General features: G+C 69.3%; 1 protein-coding gene across 6 annotated transcripts; it reads left to right on the top strand.

The window, feature by feature from the left end:
• The first annotated feature begins 99 nt into the window (after window positions 1-99).
• On the top strand, window positions 100-16,534 carry TSPAN4 (tetraspanin 4). Of its 6 annotated transcripts, none has more exons than XM_065938056.1 (9): window positions 100-165; window positions 4,622-4,713; window positions 7,071-7,150; window positions 13,168-13,359; window positions 13,612-13,686; window positions 14,492-14,593; window positions 14,706-14,837; window positions 14,929-15,012; window positions 15,727-16,534. In XM_065938056.1, the coding sequence occupies exons 3-9, from the start codon at window positions 7,088-7,090 to the stop codon at window positions 15,793-15,795; spliced, it is 717 nt and encodes a 238-aa protein (XP_065794128.1). In that variant the 5' UTR covers window positions 100-165; window positions 4,622-4,713; window positions 7,071-7,087; the 3' UTR covers window positions 15,796-16,534. The 6 variants fall into 6 exon arrangements, with proteins under 6 accessions (XP_065794128.1, XP_065794130.1, XP_065794133.1 ...); XM_065938058.1 differs by having other exon boundaries at window positions 139-161; XM_065938061.1 differs by lacking the exon at window positions 100-165 and adding an exon at window positions 269-290.

Raw genomic sequence — 16,534 nt, 5'->3', positions numbered from 1 at the left:
CCGGGGGCGGGGAGGCGGTGTGGGGCGGGCCCGCGGCAGGAGCCCCCCGCCCGCGCTTTGGTACGTCCCGGCCTACGGCGTCCGCGCGGGGCCGCAAGGGCCCGGCGGCGGCGTTCGCGTTCCTCGTGCCCGGCTGACTGACGCCGCGCGGCGGGCGCTAGGCAGGTACAGCGCCCCCGCCGGGACGCGGGCGGAGTGCTGCCGGGCACGCTGCCCGCTGCCCGCGCCCGCGCCCGAGCCGGACCCGCGCGAACTGGGGCCCCGAGCGCAGAGCCGCGTCTCAGCAACAAGTTGCGAGCGGGGTCTGGGGCGCGGAGAGTGGCCAGAGGGGCCAGGCAGGGGCGGCCTCTCCGCCTGGAGCCGCTGCCCGCGGGCACTCGGGGGTCTCTGTGCAGAGTCCGAGGGACCTGGAGGTCGCCGCCTGGCCGGGTCGCCCGCACAGTAACGGTCCCGGCCCGGTAGCTGCCCGTATCCCTGGCGGCGGGCGGGCGCGGGGCGACCCAGCCAGTGGGGGGCTCTGGCCGGCGCCGTGGTCAGCCTGGCCCCCCTCCTGCCTTCTTCCCGGGGGAGGCGCTGGCGGCCCAGGCCCCAGTCCGCGCTCGGCCGGGGCGGGCGCCTGTGACCCGGGAGCGCCGGCTCTGAGGGTCGGGACGGCGCTCGGGGTGTCTTTTGAGCTGAGACTTGAAGAGGGAGCCGGGCAGACGCCGGCGAGGGGACCCCGGGCTGAGGCCGGAGGCCGTCCCTGCGGGACAGAAGCTGTGGGAGCTGGGGGCGGTGGGGTTTAAAGGAAGCGGGGATGGGAGGATGGGGGGGGCTATCTCCGGAAGTGGCGAGAGGTGAGCCCCCTGATCCTGCGACTGGGGGCTGGGGGAGGGCCGAGCGCACTGAGAAGCAAGGAAGGCTTCCTGGAGGAGGCAGGCTTTGGGCTGAGGAGGGTGGCCTGGCCATGGTGGCGCCCGTGACCCAGGCACCTAGGCAGGGTCTCCTCACGTTTGCTGGCCTGGGGCGTCAGAGTCTGGTTGGGGCGGGTGGGCCCGCGTTGGGTCCCAGGCTGTCAGCTCAGAGTCCTCCTGGGGTGGGTGGTGGACTCTGGCTGTAGGCGAGGGGCAGAGAGGTGGAGGTCCTGGGGTCCTTGGGAGGCTGGCCAGCGCTTCTGCCAGTCTGGAGTTTGGCCCTGGCCGCCCGCCCCAGTGGCGTTTACTGTCCCGCACCCTGGCACGTGCGGAGCCACGAGCAGAAGCCACTTCCCTGCCCTGCCTGCCCCCCTTCCCAGGCTGACTGGACGCACATCCTGTCCCTGGCTGGGATGCGGCCTTGAGTCACAGCGACCTGGGGTGGACCCAGGCTCAGCTGTAGAGGCGGCTGCGTCTGCAGAGGTGAGGGGGACAGGCAGGGTCTGGGGTGCCAGGCGGGGGGCTCTTCTGGAGCAGGGGTGGGTGTGCATGGGCTTCCTGGGGGAGGGGCCCCTGGTCCACCGCACCCCGCTCTGGCCCAGCGGTTGTTTACTCCCAGAGACTGAGGGGCCGGAGAGCCAAGTTGACATTCCTGGAATTCTGAGAACTGCGTGTGGATTTGGGGGGGGACTCCTCCCTGCAGCTCCCTGGTTTCCCAGGAGGGGCTTGCTGAGCAGCGTGTTGGCACCGGCCGCCAGTACACATGTACTCAGAGGCCCCTTGGGGCACTTGCCCTCCGTGCCCACTCTGCCCTGGCTCAGGCCTGGCCAGGCTGAACCTGAGGACCCTGGGGGGCCTCACCACAGCCTTCTCCCCCGCTGGACCTTCTCTGTCCCCTGTGGGTGCTGGGGGGGCAGGTTGGGCGTAGTCCAGCTGTCCTCAGGGTGGGCAGGGGCAGAGAGCGACCCAGAGGCCCGGCGCACTGGTCGGGGCGTGGAGGGGTGGGACAGGCCTGTGGCGGGGGCGCTGGGGGTGAGCGCAGATGTGGCCCAGACCCCGGGCTGGCCTGGAGATGGGCAGGGAGAGTGAGGTGCTGGGTTTCCGAGGAGGCGGGGTCCTTCCCCCAGAGGCAGGGTCACAGGGCGGGAGGGTGGTGCTCACATGTGGTCTGGAACCCGTGCTCCCTGCTTCCTGCCAGATGAGGGTCACTTCAGGGCAGGCGGGGGACAAGGGGAAACCCATGATCCAAACTTCAGCTGCTGAGACCCTGTGGCCCGGGTGTTGTCCTGCAAACGCCGCCTGGGAGACAGAGCAGCCCAGGAGGCAGCTGACCCTGCGCCCCATCCTGGACCACAGCCTCGGCCTCCTCTTCTATGAGGAGGGGGGACTGGAGGTCGTCCAGCTGGAGGGGCGGGGGTCCCAGCTCAGCCCTGAGCATCCGAGCTCTGGCTGCTCTGGGTAGGCTGTGCTCACCGCTGTGGGGGGCGGTGTGGTGAGCGGGGTGCGTGGATACCTTGTCGGGGTTTGATGGGGTATGCGCCCACCTGCTGCACCCGCAGTGACCCTCTGGGTCCCGGGGACTGGGGTAGCAGGCGGTGTCTGCAGGCCAACTGTGCAGCCTAGTGACCGTGGACGGGTCGGGCCCTTGAGGATGGCCCGCTCGGCCATGCCTCGGGCTCCCTGTGGGGGGCGATGTGTAGGGGGCTCCCTGTGGGGGGCAGTGTGTAGGGGGCGTGCTGGGCTGGGGTGTCAGTGCCCGGGTGGGGAAGGGGGCTGCCAGGCCCCAGGGTGGTGGGAGCGTCCTGCGCTCGGGTTGGCCTCACCGGGCCTGGGGAAGTGCTGGAGCCCCTGGGTGGCCTCTTCCACAGGACCCCTCCCTTGGAGGCAGTGTCTTCCAGCCCAGGGGGAGGAGAGCCTGTGGGCCTGGGTGCCTGCACGCCCCTCCCCCGGGGCCAGGGGCTGAAGCGGCAGCAGGAAGGCCGGCTCCGAAGGCCTGTTTGTGTTGGCGGGGCCTCCTGGCTCCTCGCAGCCGCCTCGGAGCCGACAACCTGGGGGCCCGGGCTGGGCGGCCGCTCTGCTCTGCACCCAGAGCTGTGGACGCTCTCGCGGGCTCCGCTGGGGCCCGTCCACCCCAGGCCTCCGAGGCCGCCGGGCCAGCACTTTCGGTGTTCGGGAAGGTCCTCCTCTGAATTGGGCCTCGGTCTGGCCAGGTAGGTGCCCACCCTTCCGGGCTTCCTCCAGTTCCGGGCCCCAGAGGGTCCCAGAGGCCCAGCCCAGGGCTGGCAGGCTGGGCCAGGGCTGTCTTGGGCTTCTTGTGTCTGCCCCATCCCAACTGCCTGGTCTGCGTGTTATTCTGGGCACCACGGCCTGCGGGGTCCCGCACACACAGGAGGCCCAGAGCAAGCCGGGGGGCAGGAGGCTTCCTGGAGGAGGAGGCCGGGCTAGGTGAGGTGTGGGGGCAGCCGGGTCCTGTCCAGTCCTGTCTGCCCTGCAGCCGCCCCCGACTGCAGGCTTGAGCCTGGGCTGCCCGGGATGAGGGTGGGGCCCTGGATTCACAGAGGGGCATGGCAGTCACCTGTGGAGGGTCCCAGGGCTGCCCTGGGTGGGGGTCTAGGGGGGTCGGCGGCTGGGAGGGGTGCGGGTGGAGCTGCCCCTCAGGGTCTGGCTGGGAGGCCACCCGCTGAGCCCAGGTCTGGGGGTGCGGCTGTGAAGGCGGCCTCAGGCCTGGGAGTGGGGGGCGGGGGGCATGGGTTTCAGTGTCCGCAGCGTTGCTGTGAGCTCCTGGGAGGGGCTCATCAGAGAACACGGTGAGGGGGTCCCCCTCGCTCCCCTGCCCTCCGTACTTCTGGGCCTGAACCCCTCCCTGGACGCATCCTCCCCGGGCGGAGGGACACAGGGGTCGCTGAGGCGGGGGTGGGGTCCCGGGCCTGGTCTGGGTGCCTCCTTTCTCGCAGCGGTGGGTGCTGGTCACCCTGAGTGAGGGGATGGGTCTCAGGTTGCCAGGCTTCCACCCGCTCAGTGGCTTCGTGTCTACCGCAGGTGTGGGTTTGAGAGGACATGCAGCAAAGGGTGGCCCGGGAGGGAGTGGATGTGGGGGTGGGCAGGGGCGGGGGGCGCTTGAGTGGACAGGGGGGTGGGGGGCGCATGAGCCTCTGCTGTCTGCTGCCAGCTGCTGGAAAGACCACCAGCCCCCCGCCCCCTCCGGGCTGCAGGGAGCCCCTGTCCGAGGGGTCAGGCATCGGGGGGCGGAGTGTGACCCTGGCCCTCCTTCCCCGCAATCCCTGGCTGGTAATGGTGACAGAATCCCCTGCTCTCGTGAGTGCATTAAGGGCAGATTAATGGGCCTCGTGACTCATCGCTGGCTGGCTCCATGGGGAGGCTGGGGGCTCAGGGCATCCGTCTCTGGGATGGCGCGGGGTGCAGGGCCCTGGAGGACGTGGACCCTCAGGTGGGGTTCCGGGCTGCAGGGCCGCCGGGGGCTGGATGGCCTTCAGTCTGCTGAACACATGTGTTCCCCGTGCATGTACCCACATGGGCACGCTTGTGCCTCCGGGCACCTCAGAGGGTGGGGAGGCAGCCCCAGGGTTGGGCCATGAGTCTGAGCACGCCACCCCCTGCCCCCAGCTGGCCCTCTGTCCTGGCAGGGACCCCACCCCGGGTGCAGAGACCCCGTGGAGGCTGGAATGAGGCACAGCACGGCCTCCACTCCTGCTGTCTTCCCTCCACAGGCTGCGGCTTTGGCCTTGCTGACTGCTCGCCTGCTGGCTGGCTGGCTCTCAGGGCCATCGGGCACCGCCTACCTTCTTCCCCGGCAAGCCAGGTAGGGCAGGGCCCGCGGTGGGGCGGTGGGGCGGCTCCACCATGCCTGGCCCAAGGGCCTCTCTGGCGGAGGCTCTCCTGTTCCCGGGACAGACCGGGACTAAGCCAGCCCGGTGTGACCCTGTCGGCATGTGTCACTGGGGTCCCGCTGCTGGGGGAACTGCTGGACGTTGGGGACGGGGTCCCGGGGCTGGCGGCGACCTTGTGCTCACATCTGTGTTCCCGCTGGCCCCGGCATCCTTGCTTGTCTCCTGGGTGAATCTCAGCTCAGGCTCAGCGGCTCACCGGGGTCGGGGGTGGACCGGAGCAGGGTTTTACAAACTGGACAGGGTTTTCAGGAGTCCTGGGGCGTTGGCATGGTGTTGGCTGAGTGAGGCAGGGGAGAGGGCACCCTGGGTGCTGGGCCCCTTGTGGGAGCCAGCCAGCCTTGCAGTGGGCTGAGGGGAGGAGGGGAGGCTCCGGCCCCCGCCCTGTCCTCAGAGGTGCTGCCCTTCAGCCTGCCTGCTCTCAGGGCCCTGAGTGGCCGTCCCTGGCTTGGGCGTGTGGGCTGGCAGAGTTGGGGCAAGGGGGAGGTGGCCAGAGGCTGCCGGGGGCCCCCAGGATCTCCAGGGGTCACCACTGCCACTTGCTGCCTCTGCGGAGCTGCGGCCAGCGGTCTCTGCAGAGCCTGCATGGGCGCCCTCCACAGCTGGAGTCGCCACTGGGCCCTGGGCGGCGGCATGTCCCTTCTCGGGCCCAGCAGGGCTCAGGGCTCACTCTCACTTTGTCGCCTACCCCCCCAACTTCTTCTCCCTTCCCCCTTCCCTCCCCCGTGCCTTCTTCCCTCTGAGTTCTGCTGACCTTGGGCGAGTCCTTCCCTCTTTCGACTTCAGCTTCCTGGACCATCTGTCGGGGTGGGTGCTGCCCTGGGTGGCCTTGGTGGCCGGGCAGACCCAGTCCAGGACGGGGGCTTCCCTGCCTGTGGCACCATCCTCCCCGGGGCTGGGCCCCCTGCTGAACCGAGGGGAGGAGGGGGGCTGCAGGCGGGAGGGGAGGGAGCATCTGGGCCTCAGGCGGGGGTCTTCCCTCCACACCCAGGGCGTCCACCAGTGGGGTGGGCTGTGGGGGCGCAGCGGAGGGGCGTCTGTCCCGCCTGCCCGAAGCAGCACAGGCGCACAGCACTCAGCCTGTGCAAGGGGCCTCGGAGCTCGAGTGTGCTGCCGCGAGGGGCTGGTGCAAGGTGAGTCAGGGCACCTTGGTCAGAGATGACGGAGACTCTCAAGACAGCGGCAGCAGCGTGCTCCCCTCGCGAGGCGTCCTATGTGACTGCACGTTGCACATGCCCGGAAGACAGGAGCAGGGCAGAGGGGTCCCGTGGGCTCGGGACCTGGAGTCTCCGGCCTGCCTCGGGCCCAGTGATGACTCCTGCGCCCCTGTGTCTGGCCCCCTCAGTCTGAACACCTCCGCTGCTGCCTGGCAGGGTGACCACCCTGCCGGTGCCCCGGGGGCCCCAGAGCGCCCTCCCGGCTTCTCCCTGCCCCGGCCCCTCCCAGAGGCTTGTCTTTCCAGTCGCCCCTCTGCCTGCTCTCCCGGGACCGCCCCCAGCTTGGGTCCCCAGGCTGACTCAGGGCCCCGCGCAGCCCTCGCTGGCCCGGGGTGGGCCTCTTGTGCACCCTGGGTGTGTTCGGGCTGCGCCCCCTGCGCTGCCTCGATCTGGGCGGAGGACCAGAGTTGCCCCCCGTCGCCCTCAGACAGCAAGTGGGTCACCCCTCATCTGCAAAGCGCTTTGCATTTCGCATGCGGTCGGAGGCCGCCGAACCCGGCCGCCAGCGGGGTCTCGGCGCGCTGCGGCTTCCGGGCACGGCCGGGGCTGGGAGCTGCCGGCCCCGCGCCCCCAGCCCCCTCCGGCGCTCTGCGGGCGGGCGGGGTGCGGGCGGAGGAGCGGCGGGCGGGGCGCGCCGGGGGCGGGGTCCGCGGGGGGCGGGCCGGGGGCGGGCCGGGGCTGCGATTGGCCGGCGCCGGGCGGGGCGGCCGGAGCGGCGAGGCGGGGTCCGCGCGGGCAAGGCCGGCCGGGCTGCGGCGCGCGGGCAGGTGTCCGCGGCCCGCCGCGGGTCCGAGTGGAGCGGCGCGCCGGGTGTCCCCGCGGGCCGGGGCGGGAAGCCCGGCGGCCCCGCGCGATGCGCCGCTCGAGCACGGACGAGTCCACGTACCGGCGCAGCCCGTCGCCGCCGGGCAAGGAGCCGGGCTTCGCGCGCGGCGGCCCCTTCTTCGGCCTGCACGCCAGCCCCGGCCCCAAGGCGGCCCAGGCGCGCTACACGTCGCCCAAGGGCAACAAGTACGTGGTCTTCTACCTGGACCTGTCCTTCATCTTCCTCCTAGAGCTGAAGCGCTGCAGCATGGCGCGCGGCTGCCTGCAGGGCGTCAAGTACCTCATGTTCGCCTTCAACCTGCTCTTCTGGGTAAGTGGCGGCGGCCCGGGTCGCCGCTCCCCCTGGGGGCGGGAGGGGGGAGGGGACACTCGGGATGATGGCTGGGGGTGTGCCTGGGGTCTCTGGGGCCAGGGCGGCGCGGCTCCTGGGGGTTCGGGTACTGCTGGGGTCCACCGAGTCTGCATCCTGGGCGGCCGCCCTGCGTCCCCACCGCTCTGTCTCTTGCTGAGACCGGACGTGTCCCGCACCTGCCGCGGGGTGGCGTGGGGCCCTGCGCCTGCCCTCTGCTGGGCCGCTGGCTCCTTCCCCTCCGCCGCGCCCTCGCTCTTCGTGGGCACAGCCTCCCCAGCAGACCGGCCTTCCTGGCTCCAGGGAGCGCACTTGCAGAGGGGCTGGGCGGAGGGGGGGGGGGGCGGCTGGGGATGGGAGGGTGAGCCGTCTGCTGGACCGGCTCCTGGGCAGGACAGGGGCTGGGGGGCAGCGGGAGAACTGTCGGACCCCTCTGCTGTGCCTCCAGCCAGGCGGGGCGCTTCTCTAACTTTATCTAAGGTGGCTGGGTTTGCTCAGATGAGGTGCCTGTGTCCAGGGTCAGAGCTGTTGGTGCTCTCGGGGGCCCCCTCCCTTGAAAAACCCAAACACTGGAGGACAGAGTTGCCGTCCAGACCCAGGTGGGGGGCTGGGCGCGCCTGCGGGGGTGCCACAATTGCACCGGGAGCAAACCCGGCCGGGCCTGGGGCCCACCATCCGGGCTGCGGGGCCTGCGGAGAGATGATGCCAAGGTCATGGCCGCTCCATCCTTAATTCCCCACGCTGCTCTCCTTCCACGGTGGGATCGTGGGGGCGTGGCTGTCCCTCCTGCGGGGTCTCTGGACCCCAGAAGGAGGCCGCCGACTGTAACTCATTCGCCTGAGCTCCGCTTACCTCGAAAGGCTCAGAAAGCACCACCTTGCTGCGCCTCCCGTCTCTCCTGGGCTCTGGTCTAAGAAGTAGGGGGGGCGGGAGGGGCGGGAGGCTCCTGCCCTAGTTGCCCACCTCCCCAGGGTCGTACTCTGCAAGGGGGTCCTGGGAGGGGCCGGACCCAGGCTGGAGCTGAGAAGTCCCCAGAGGCCAGGAGTGAGCAGCAGAGGTGGCTGAGGCTGAGCTCTGCCCAGGCGCATGGGGTGCGACCTTCTCCTCCTTGGGGGACACTGGCCAGGAGGGGGGGCCGCTGGTCAGAGGTGGGGACGCTGGCCAGGAGTGGGGGGACGCTGGTCAGAGGTGGGGTCGCTGGCCGGGAGGGGGGGCCGCTGGTCAGGAGCGGGGACGCTGGTGTGTGAGCGGTGAGCCGCTGGCAGGGTCCGTCTGCCCCGGGCAGTGTGACGGGAGCGGGCTGCAGGTGGCTGTGTGACTGGTGAGCAGGAAGGGTGGGCGGCGGCAGGGGGAGGTCCCGGGTCGGGGGCAGGACCTGCTTCTCCCCCCCTTCCGGCCTCCTCCGAGACAGGGGTATCTGCTTGTCGGGAGGAGGAGAGGGGGCCCGCGAGGGGCCTGTGCCTGGGGGGCAGCCTCCCGAATGGCCCGGCGGATCTGTCTCTGCCCTGTGAACCCCGAAGGCGCCTCCACACCAGCTGCAGGGTGGACACGCTCCACTGATGCCTGCCGTGGATGCTGTTTTCTGCCCCGGAAAGAACAAATCAGGAAACCCTGGGGACCCTCTCCAGAGCTAGAAAATCCAATCCCTTTATCATCCAATTACACTTCGCGGCCAAGCGCCCTGGGCCTGGGGGCTGCCTTGGCCCCTCCACACCCCACCTTGGTGTCCGGCGGCCTGGGAGGTCTGGGGTCAGAGGGGGGACCCCCGGGAAACACGCTGAGGCCAGGGGTGGTGAGTGTGGCCGGGGGCTGGCTAGACCCCCACCGTCGGCCCCTGTGCAGCCGGGCCTTGTGCTGCTGACGAGGCTGCGGGGGGTGGGCCAGAGCCCCCCTTTCTCGGGACCAGCACCGTTGCTCTCTGGGGTGCTGAGCCCCCACTGGAGGTGTTTTTGCCCCTGCTGTTTCCCACTTGGGAGAAGTCCCACTCCGGAGAAGCTGAGGGGAGGTGGAATGCCGCTTGCAGGTCAATGTGCAGTGACCCCCGCCGCCCCGTGGCTCCCTCCTGCCCGCAGCCCGGCAGGGCACACTTGTCTTTGAGTCGCCCTGGAGCCCCCTTCTCCACTGCAGGCCCCGCCGGGCCCACCCCGCACACCGGGCGCTCTCCTCCTGGGCCTAAGCCAGCCTCTCCGGCAGTGCCTTCTGCCCTCTGTCCGTCCCTGGGGGCCCTGGCTGCGGGCGGGCAGGGGGCTGGCTCTGGAGGTAAGCGTGCTGTGCTGGATGGACTTTCCCTGGGGGCTCCTGGATGGGGTCCGAAAGGGCCGGGCTGGGGCCTCCAGCCTCAGGTCCTCGTATGGATCTGCTGGGTCCAGGCATGCAGGCGGTGGGCAGCCTAGGGCTAGGGTCCCCGAGTCAGGGCTGTCTCCTGGGGAGGAGGGCTGTGTGCGGGGCTCAGGAGGTGGTGGTGGGTCTGAGCAGCTCCTGGGCACTCTCCCTGCCCCTCCCCAGCTCCGGGTGGGTGCTCAGGGCTCCCCGGGACAGTTTCTGCAGCCCTAGGGGTGATCTTGGCGGTGGCGGTGGTCCTGAGTGGAGGCAGGACTGATTCTGAAAGGCGAAGGTGCTCCTGTGACTGGCTGGGCCTCAGCCTGCAGCCCGGCCGCTCCCGGGTGTGCTCAGCTTCGCTGCGGTCCCCCAGCCTGGTCCAGGCAGGAGCGCTCCCTACCCCGCCTCTCCTGCCACGTGGCCGGGCCCGCCTGCGGGGCTGCGGTGGGAGCCGTGCCTGCTCCCGTCGTCTGCTGCCCGGGCTTCCCCACTCTCTGTGGATCCTGCGTCCCCACCAGCCCGGGGGCGCTTCGTGTTCCCCTTTGACGAGCTGCCTGGCCCAGGCGTCCTGGGGCGCTGGAAGAGGGACCCAAGGGCCCAAGGGCCCTGCAGACCTGGGACCACCTCCCCCAGTGCCCCTGCCGCAAGGGAAACAGGCAGGCCGAGGGGCCTTGCTGCAGGTCATGGGGCAGGGTGGGGGTCTGTGGACCTCAGACCCCGTGACTGCTCTTGGCTCGGGCCTTCTTGGGGGGCTGGGGGCAGCTGTGTGTCCTGGTTCCGCTTTCCTCCTGCAGCGGGGAGGGGGTGGGGCGGTGGGGGTCCTGCTGCCGGCAACGACAAGCCAGGGTGGGTGGGCAGCGAGTGTGGGAAGCCAGGCTCCTTGGCCGTCCCGGTCAGGTCAGGGGTCAGGATGCCACAGGCTGGCTGTCCGGCATGAGGCCCGTCCCTGACAGGCCTCTGGGGCCCAGGGTTAGTCCCCTGTGGGGGCAGCGGTGGGTCTCCCTATCCCAGCCCCACCGGCACGCCAGCCCCACCGATCAGGGACTGGGTGGCTTCTCACATGGTTGGGGGTGGCAGCAGTCAGTCAGGGGCCCCTGGGAACTCTGTTTGGGGCAGAGAGGTGTGGCTTCAGCCCCTAAGGGGGCCGGGGGGCAGTGGAGAGGCCCCAGGGCCTGTGTGGGCGGAAGGGGTGCAGCCCTAGCTCCCTGCTGAAGTCCGGCCTGTCTGCTCCCCAGCTGCCCCAGAAGGGCAGCCCCCTCCTCTCGGACACCAGCCTCAGGATGGTTGGTGGGCTGGAGCCGGCCCCTGTTCCGGAGCCTGGAGGGACGTGGGGCTTTCTGGAGTCTAAGGAAAACAGTTACAGTCAGTTGCACAGATTCTTTGTTTTGGCCGTGTGGCACATGGGCTCCTAGCTCCCGGAATGGACCAGGGGGTGTGCCCACTCCACTGCAAGTGCAGAGTCTTCCCCGCTGCACCGCCAGGGCGGCCCCTCCATTGCACAGACTTTCTGCTGCCCACCAGGGTGGTGCACGAGCCCTGGCATTCGGGCCCCCAGCCCCCGCCCTGGGCACCTGCAGACCTGATTTCTAGCCCGGAGACAAGTTTTTCCATGTGAACTTCACAGGGATGGGCTCGTCCCTTCCCCTGGGGCTGTTCTTGGCTGGGAGGGGGGTGTCACACCCGCCCCTGTGCCCGGCCCCACCCCCGAGATGGTGCCAGCTGCCTGGTGAGGGGCTTCTGACACAGGCTTGGCCCCTGTGGGCACCAGGCCCTCCACCACGTTCCAAGGATTGGGCCAGCTGCCCGGCCATCTGCCACGCTGAGCCACGTGACTGGAGGGCTGGCGCCCCCCGTGGGCCTCACCAAGGGGCTCCACCTGCCTAGCCCTAGGCCAGTCCCCAAAAATATGGACAAGAAGACAGATGGCAGGAGGTGGGGCACGCGTGCCAGGCTGGGCACAGGGGGCAGCGTGTGTGCTCTGAGTGTGAGAGGGGGACAGGGAGGCCCTGGGGACTGCGGGGCGTGGGGGGTCTGCTCCTGGGCCCCAGCGGGGCTGGGGAGGGGCAGGGCGGACCTGGGTGGGGTGGGGGGAGCCCCTTGCCCACTTCTGCCCGCCGCCCTGTCCTGGGAGGGACCCAGGCCCTTCTGCGTTTGCTCCTCCATCTGGGTCTCCCAGAGCCCGTTTCCCCCTACTCGGAGGCTGTAATTTTCCTGCCAAAATGTTTTAAAAGCTGCCTACGCAGAAGCAGCTTCACAATTACAGGTAATTTTCTTACCCATGTGCCTGCATCGCGTTTGCGCTCTTGTTGGTGACTGGTCTCTGCCTGAGTGTGGAGGGCCGGGTGACGCGTCTGGGTGTCGTCGTGGGCCGGGTCCACATCACGGCGTGTGAGGCCGCCCTGGGTGACGCCCCTCCGGGTGGGCCCAGGCCCTGCAGGACGCTCCCCCCAGATGCCCTCCCATGACCTCCCCCGGGTCCCCATGGGGCCAGGGGATCGGAGGCGCTCGTCCTGCAGAATGGAGCTGTCCACACTGACCTCGAGGGCGGGGCCGGCTGGCTGCCTGTTGGGTTTTAGAGGTCGGTGCTCCCCTCTGCTCAGAGGCAGCCCCGCACACCCACCAGCGCCGGCCTGGGGCTGAGCCCCTGGAGCGGGAAAGGGTGCTGCGTAGTCAGCGGGGATGAGTAGGCGTGGGACCAGGGTGCCCGCTTCAGCTTCCTCCGGGGGGACATCCCCCACCCCTGACCTGGGTCCCCCCTCTGCTGAGACGCTGGGCAGAGGCCAGGGGAGCCTGTCCGTGTGTGTGGTCCACACGGGCGCCCCAGGAGAGCCCGGGGACCTGGGGTGGCCCTGGGTGCCTGTTTCCTGCCCATTGGCTGGTGGGAGGGCTGTGACCCGCACCCGTCCCGGCCTCTTCAGGGTCCCCGGATGGTGCCCCCGGGCAGGAGCGGGTGCCCTGCTCCCTCAGGGCGGCCTTGCCTGCGGTCAGCACCGTGGACAGTTCTGTCCCTGTGCCTGGCGGGGGCCAGCCACGTGGGGGTCATCCTGCTCCCACAGGTGGGGCACACAGGCGTGCAGACGTCTCCTTATGGGGACACACTCACATGTGCACACGTCTCATTATGGGAATACACACACACTCTCATACGTCTCCTTATGGGTACCCACACACTTATGTCTCAATGGGGACACACACACGTCTCCTTACAGCCAGCAGACCCTGCCCAGCCTGGGCACACACACAGACACACACTTCCTTACGGTCAACAGACCCCGCCAGCCTTGGGCTCGAGCTCCCGTTTCATCTTGGGGTGTCCCCGAGGGTTCAGAGTCCCAGCCGGGCTGCGGCGCCCCCCCCTCCCCGTGGCCATGCTGGCCCGCCCCTGCCCCCCGGGGCCAGGCGTCTCCCTGGATTCATCACCGCCTGGCCTCCCCTGCCTCTTCCTCCTGTTTGAATCGATTTTTGTAAGGAGCAATTATGAAGTTCAGTAGAAGCTGCAGTGGTCAGGGGAGCGGGCTGGTGTGGGTTCGGGGGTGGCCCCTCTGGGGGGACGGCTGGGGCCAAGGATGCATGGGGAGACCCGGCACAGGCGACAGGCCTGGCGGTCAGCGGGCACCTGGTGGGCTCCTCACCGTGTCCCCCTCTGCATCCCGGCCCAGCTGGGCGGCTGCGGCATCCTCGGCGTGGGCATCTGGCTGGCGGCCACGCAGGGCAACTTTGCCACCCTGTCCTCCTCCTTCCCATCACTGTCGGCCGCCAACCTGCTCATCGTCACTGGCACCTTCGTGATGGCCATCGGCTTCGTGGGCTGCATCGGGGCCATCAAGGAGAACAGATGCCTTCTGCTCACCGTGAGTTCAGTGGGGGAGCAGGCCGGGCGGGGGGCGGTCCTGATGGACACACGTGTACACGGACCCCCACATGTGTGCCAGGTAGAGCCCCTCCGACTGGTATTGGGCCTGTTTTCTGTGAGACCCCTCCCCCAGGACCCCCTCCCAGCTCCTGTCTCAGCCCTCTTGGGCCCCAGGACCCTGTACGGGGCGGGTGGGGCCTCTGTGCGGGCCGGTGGGCCGCGCAGCTGAGGCTGGTGGTCTGGCCCGCAGTTCTTTGTGGCTCTGCTGCTGGTGTTCCTGCTTGAGGCCTGCATCACCATCCTCTTCTTCGCCTACACTGACAAGGTACAGCTGCCCTGCGGCGGGCCTGGGGCTGCACCCTCCCACCGGCGAGGGGATGGGAGGGGCTGAGAACTGACCCCAGGGACCCCAGGTCTGTGTGGACAGACGCCGGCCCCGGCCCGGCTCTGGTTGCAACCACAGGTCCTGGAGGCCAGGCCTGGGGGAGGCGCCAGGAAGTCTGAGCTCACAGATGGCCCCATCTTCAGCTGCGTGTCAGCTCGATGGGGACGCCTCCCACCCCCCGCCGCCACTTAATGACACATGTGAGGGTGCATTTACGGGTTTATTCTCTGGTTTTACCCCAACACTGTTATTTTTTGTTCATCTGGTTTAGCTCTGGCGGCTGGAGCTCTTTCTGTGGCTCCCACATCCCTTACCTGCTCCTCTGGCACCTCCCTCTCTGGTGCTAGGAGACACCCCCCAGGTCCATCCTGGGGGGCCCCTGCCCCAGCCCTGGAATCGGCCATTTCTCCAGGGAGCCTGGTTCCTTTATGGAGAACGAATGGCCTTAGGAACCAAGAGCTGGGCCTTGTAGGCCAGCCACGCGGAGCCGCGGGTCCTGGTGGGCGTGTGCAGACTCTGCCCTGGGTGTGCAGTGTCTGTCTGTCTCCATCTGCAAGTTGACCGCCAGAAGCTCGTGCTCAGCACGAGAGGCGCGGGGAGACCTTGTGGCGCCAGAGCCTGGCGGCGCCTTCTGGGAGGGGTGACTGCGGGGACGGGGAGGGAGGGCACCGGGGCCGGCGCGGGTGCGGGTTAGGTCGGGGTGGGTGGAGCGAGCTGGCCGCAGGGTGGCCCTGCCGTCCTGCAGATCGACAAGTACGCCCAGCGGGACCTGAAGAAGGGCCTGCACCTGTACGGCACTCCGGGCAACGTGGGCCTCACCAACGCCTGGAGCATCATCCAGACCGACGTGAGGCGTGGCGTGGCGGGGCGGGGCGGGGCGGGGCGGGACCCGGGCGGGGCCGGGGGCGTGGCGTGGCGGGGCCTGGTCCGCGCAGAGTCCCAACCCGCCTCTCCTGCAGTTCCGCTGCTGCGGGGTCTCCAACTACACTGACTGGTTCGAGGTCTACAATGCCACGCGCGTGCCTGACTCCTGCTGCCTGGAGTTCAGCGAGAGCTGCGGGCTGCACGCGCCTGGCACCTGGTGGAAAGCGGTGAGTCTGTGCCCTCTGGCTGGCCGCGGCCCAGGGTCGTGGGGGCGGAGGGCCGACCTCGCCGCCCTCGTGACGCTGACTCTTCCCCCAGCCGTGTTACGAGACCGTGAAGATGTGGCTCCAGGAGAACCTGCTGGCCGTGGGCGTCTTCGGGCTGTGCACGGCCCTGGTGCAGGTAGGAGGGACCCCACCCCAGCCCTGAGCCTAAAGAACATGGCAGTGGGGAGTCTGGATCCTCGGTAGAGGTGCAGGGGGCTTCCCGGGGGATTGTCAGGGACAGCGTCCACGGGGAGGTGACCTGTGACGCCTCGGTGACAGACTCCTGAGCGGAGGGTCTGGTGTCGTGGACGGAAGCACAGCCCGGACGCGTCTGCAGTGGGCTATGCGCCAGCTGCGTTCCCACACCCCTGCCCCGGGGCTGTGTGTGGGCGGGTGGTCACAGGACTCCCCGGTACAGGGCGAAGGTGGGCAGTGCAGACCCTGCTCCCCAACCTTCGTGCAAGAGCTGAGTGCCAGCCCCCGGGGGAGCACAAGCAGTATCAGGGCAGCCCATCTCTGGGGTGCAAGCAGGGGTCACAGCCAGACACTCCCAGAGGGGTGATCGCAGTGGGATAGAGGGGTGGAGAGCAGCTGCTGGGGGCCCAGCCTGGAACCTCTGGGCCCTGAGACCAGCCAAGCCCAGGGTGGCCAAACCCACCCCAAGGGGACAGCGGGTCTGGGTCTGGGTCCAGCCCACGGGGTGCCTCTAGGCCTGTGCAGGGCATGCAGTGCTGGAGACTTCCCGGGGGACAGGAGTTCCAGCCCACCTGGGACGCCGCGGGTGCGGTGATGGCACTGGCCGCTGGCCATGGTCCTGAGTGGCCCTGCCCAGCCCCTGCTGTCCCCACAGATCTTGGGCCTGACCTTCGCCATGACCATGTACTGCCAGGTGGTGAAGGCGGACACCTACTGTGCATAGCTGCCCGCCACCCCGCTTTGCTGCCAAAGGACGTCGCCCACCTGGGAGACGGCCGTGCCCCCGTCTGCCTCTCTTGCTGCAGGACCTCTCACCAGCCTCAGGAGCGCCGTGCCTGAGCGGGCGGCCAACGACCAGCCACACATACCCCCGGGGCCGGGGTCTGCAGGAGTTTCTGGCGCTTTTCTCATCCAAGTGTTCTCCACCAGCCCTGTCTGGGGCAGGGGGTGGGAGGTGAGGGGCGCCCCGCTGGCCCTGGTGCTGGAGACGGGCCACAGGCTGCTCCCCACAGCCCACAGCGGGGCCGTGGCGGGCTCTGGGCACGTCTAATAAACTGTGGGCAGCAGCCCCCCACGTGGCTTTCAGCGCCCTGACCCACGGGCCCTGCACCCACTCCCACAGCCTGGTACTTGGAGTGGGGCTCCCAGATGGGCGTGCCCCCCCGCCCCCGCCTTTACGGGTTGGCAAGGAAGCCCAGGAGGTGGGCTCCAAGCTGCAGCAGAGAGGGGCCCTGAGTCTTGCTGACCCACCCACGGCCGGTGCTGTGGGCACCCCGTCTCTGTGCCCCGCTCCTGACATGGGGGTGCTCCCCCAGCCTCAGGGCTGCCTCCTCCCCCAGGGGTGTCCTTCTGAAAGGCGCTCAGCCCCATCTTTGCCATTCTTTCTATTCACATCTTGTTCTTGGAAGCTTCATCCCTAAGTGTCACTCATGGGTTTTGTGAATAAAGTCGGGATGGAAGCA

Source organism: Muntiacus reevesi, chromosome 5 (assembly GCF_963930625.1).
Source record: "Muntiacus reevesi chromosome 5, mMunRee1.1, whole genome shotgun sequence".
NCBI classification, from domain to species: Eukaryota; Metazoa; Chordata; class Mammalia; order Artiodactyla; family Cervidae; genus Muntiacus; species Muntiacus reevesi.
Note: the sequence above shows the minus strand (reverse complement) of the source record. Positions and strands in the feature narration are given on the sequence as shown.

Coding starts and splice junctions, on each gene's coding strand:
- TSPAN4 (XM_065938056.1), top strand. CDS start 7,088: ATGGCGCGCGGCTGCCTGCAGGGCGTCAAGTACCTCATGTTCGCCTTC. Junction 13,687..14,491: donor TCTTCGCCTACACTGACAAG/GTACAGCTGCCC, acceptor GCCGTCCTGCAG/ATCGACAAGTACGCCCAGCG. Junction 15,013..15,726: donor TGTGCACGGCCCTGGTGCAG/GTAGGAGGGACC, acceptor CTGTCCCCACAG/ATCTTGGGCCTGACCTTCGC.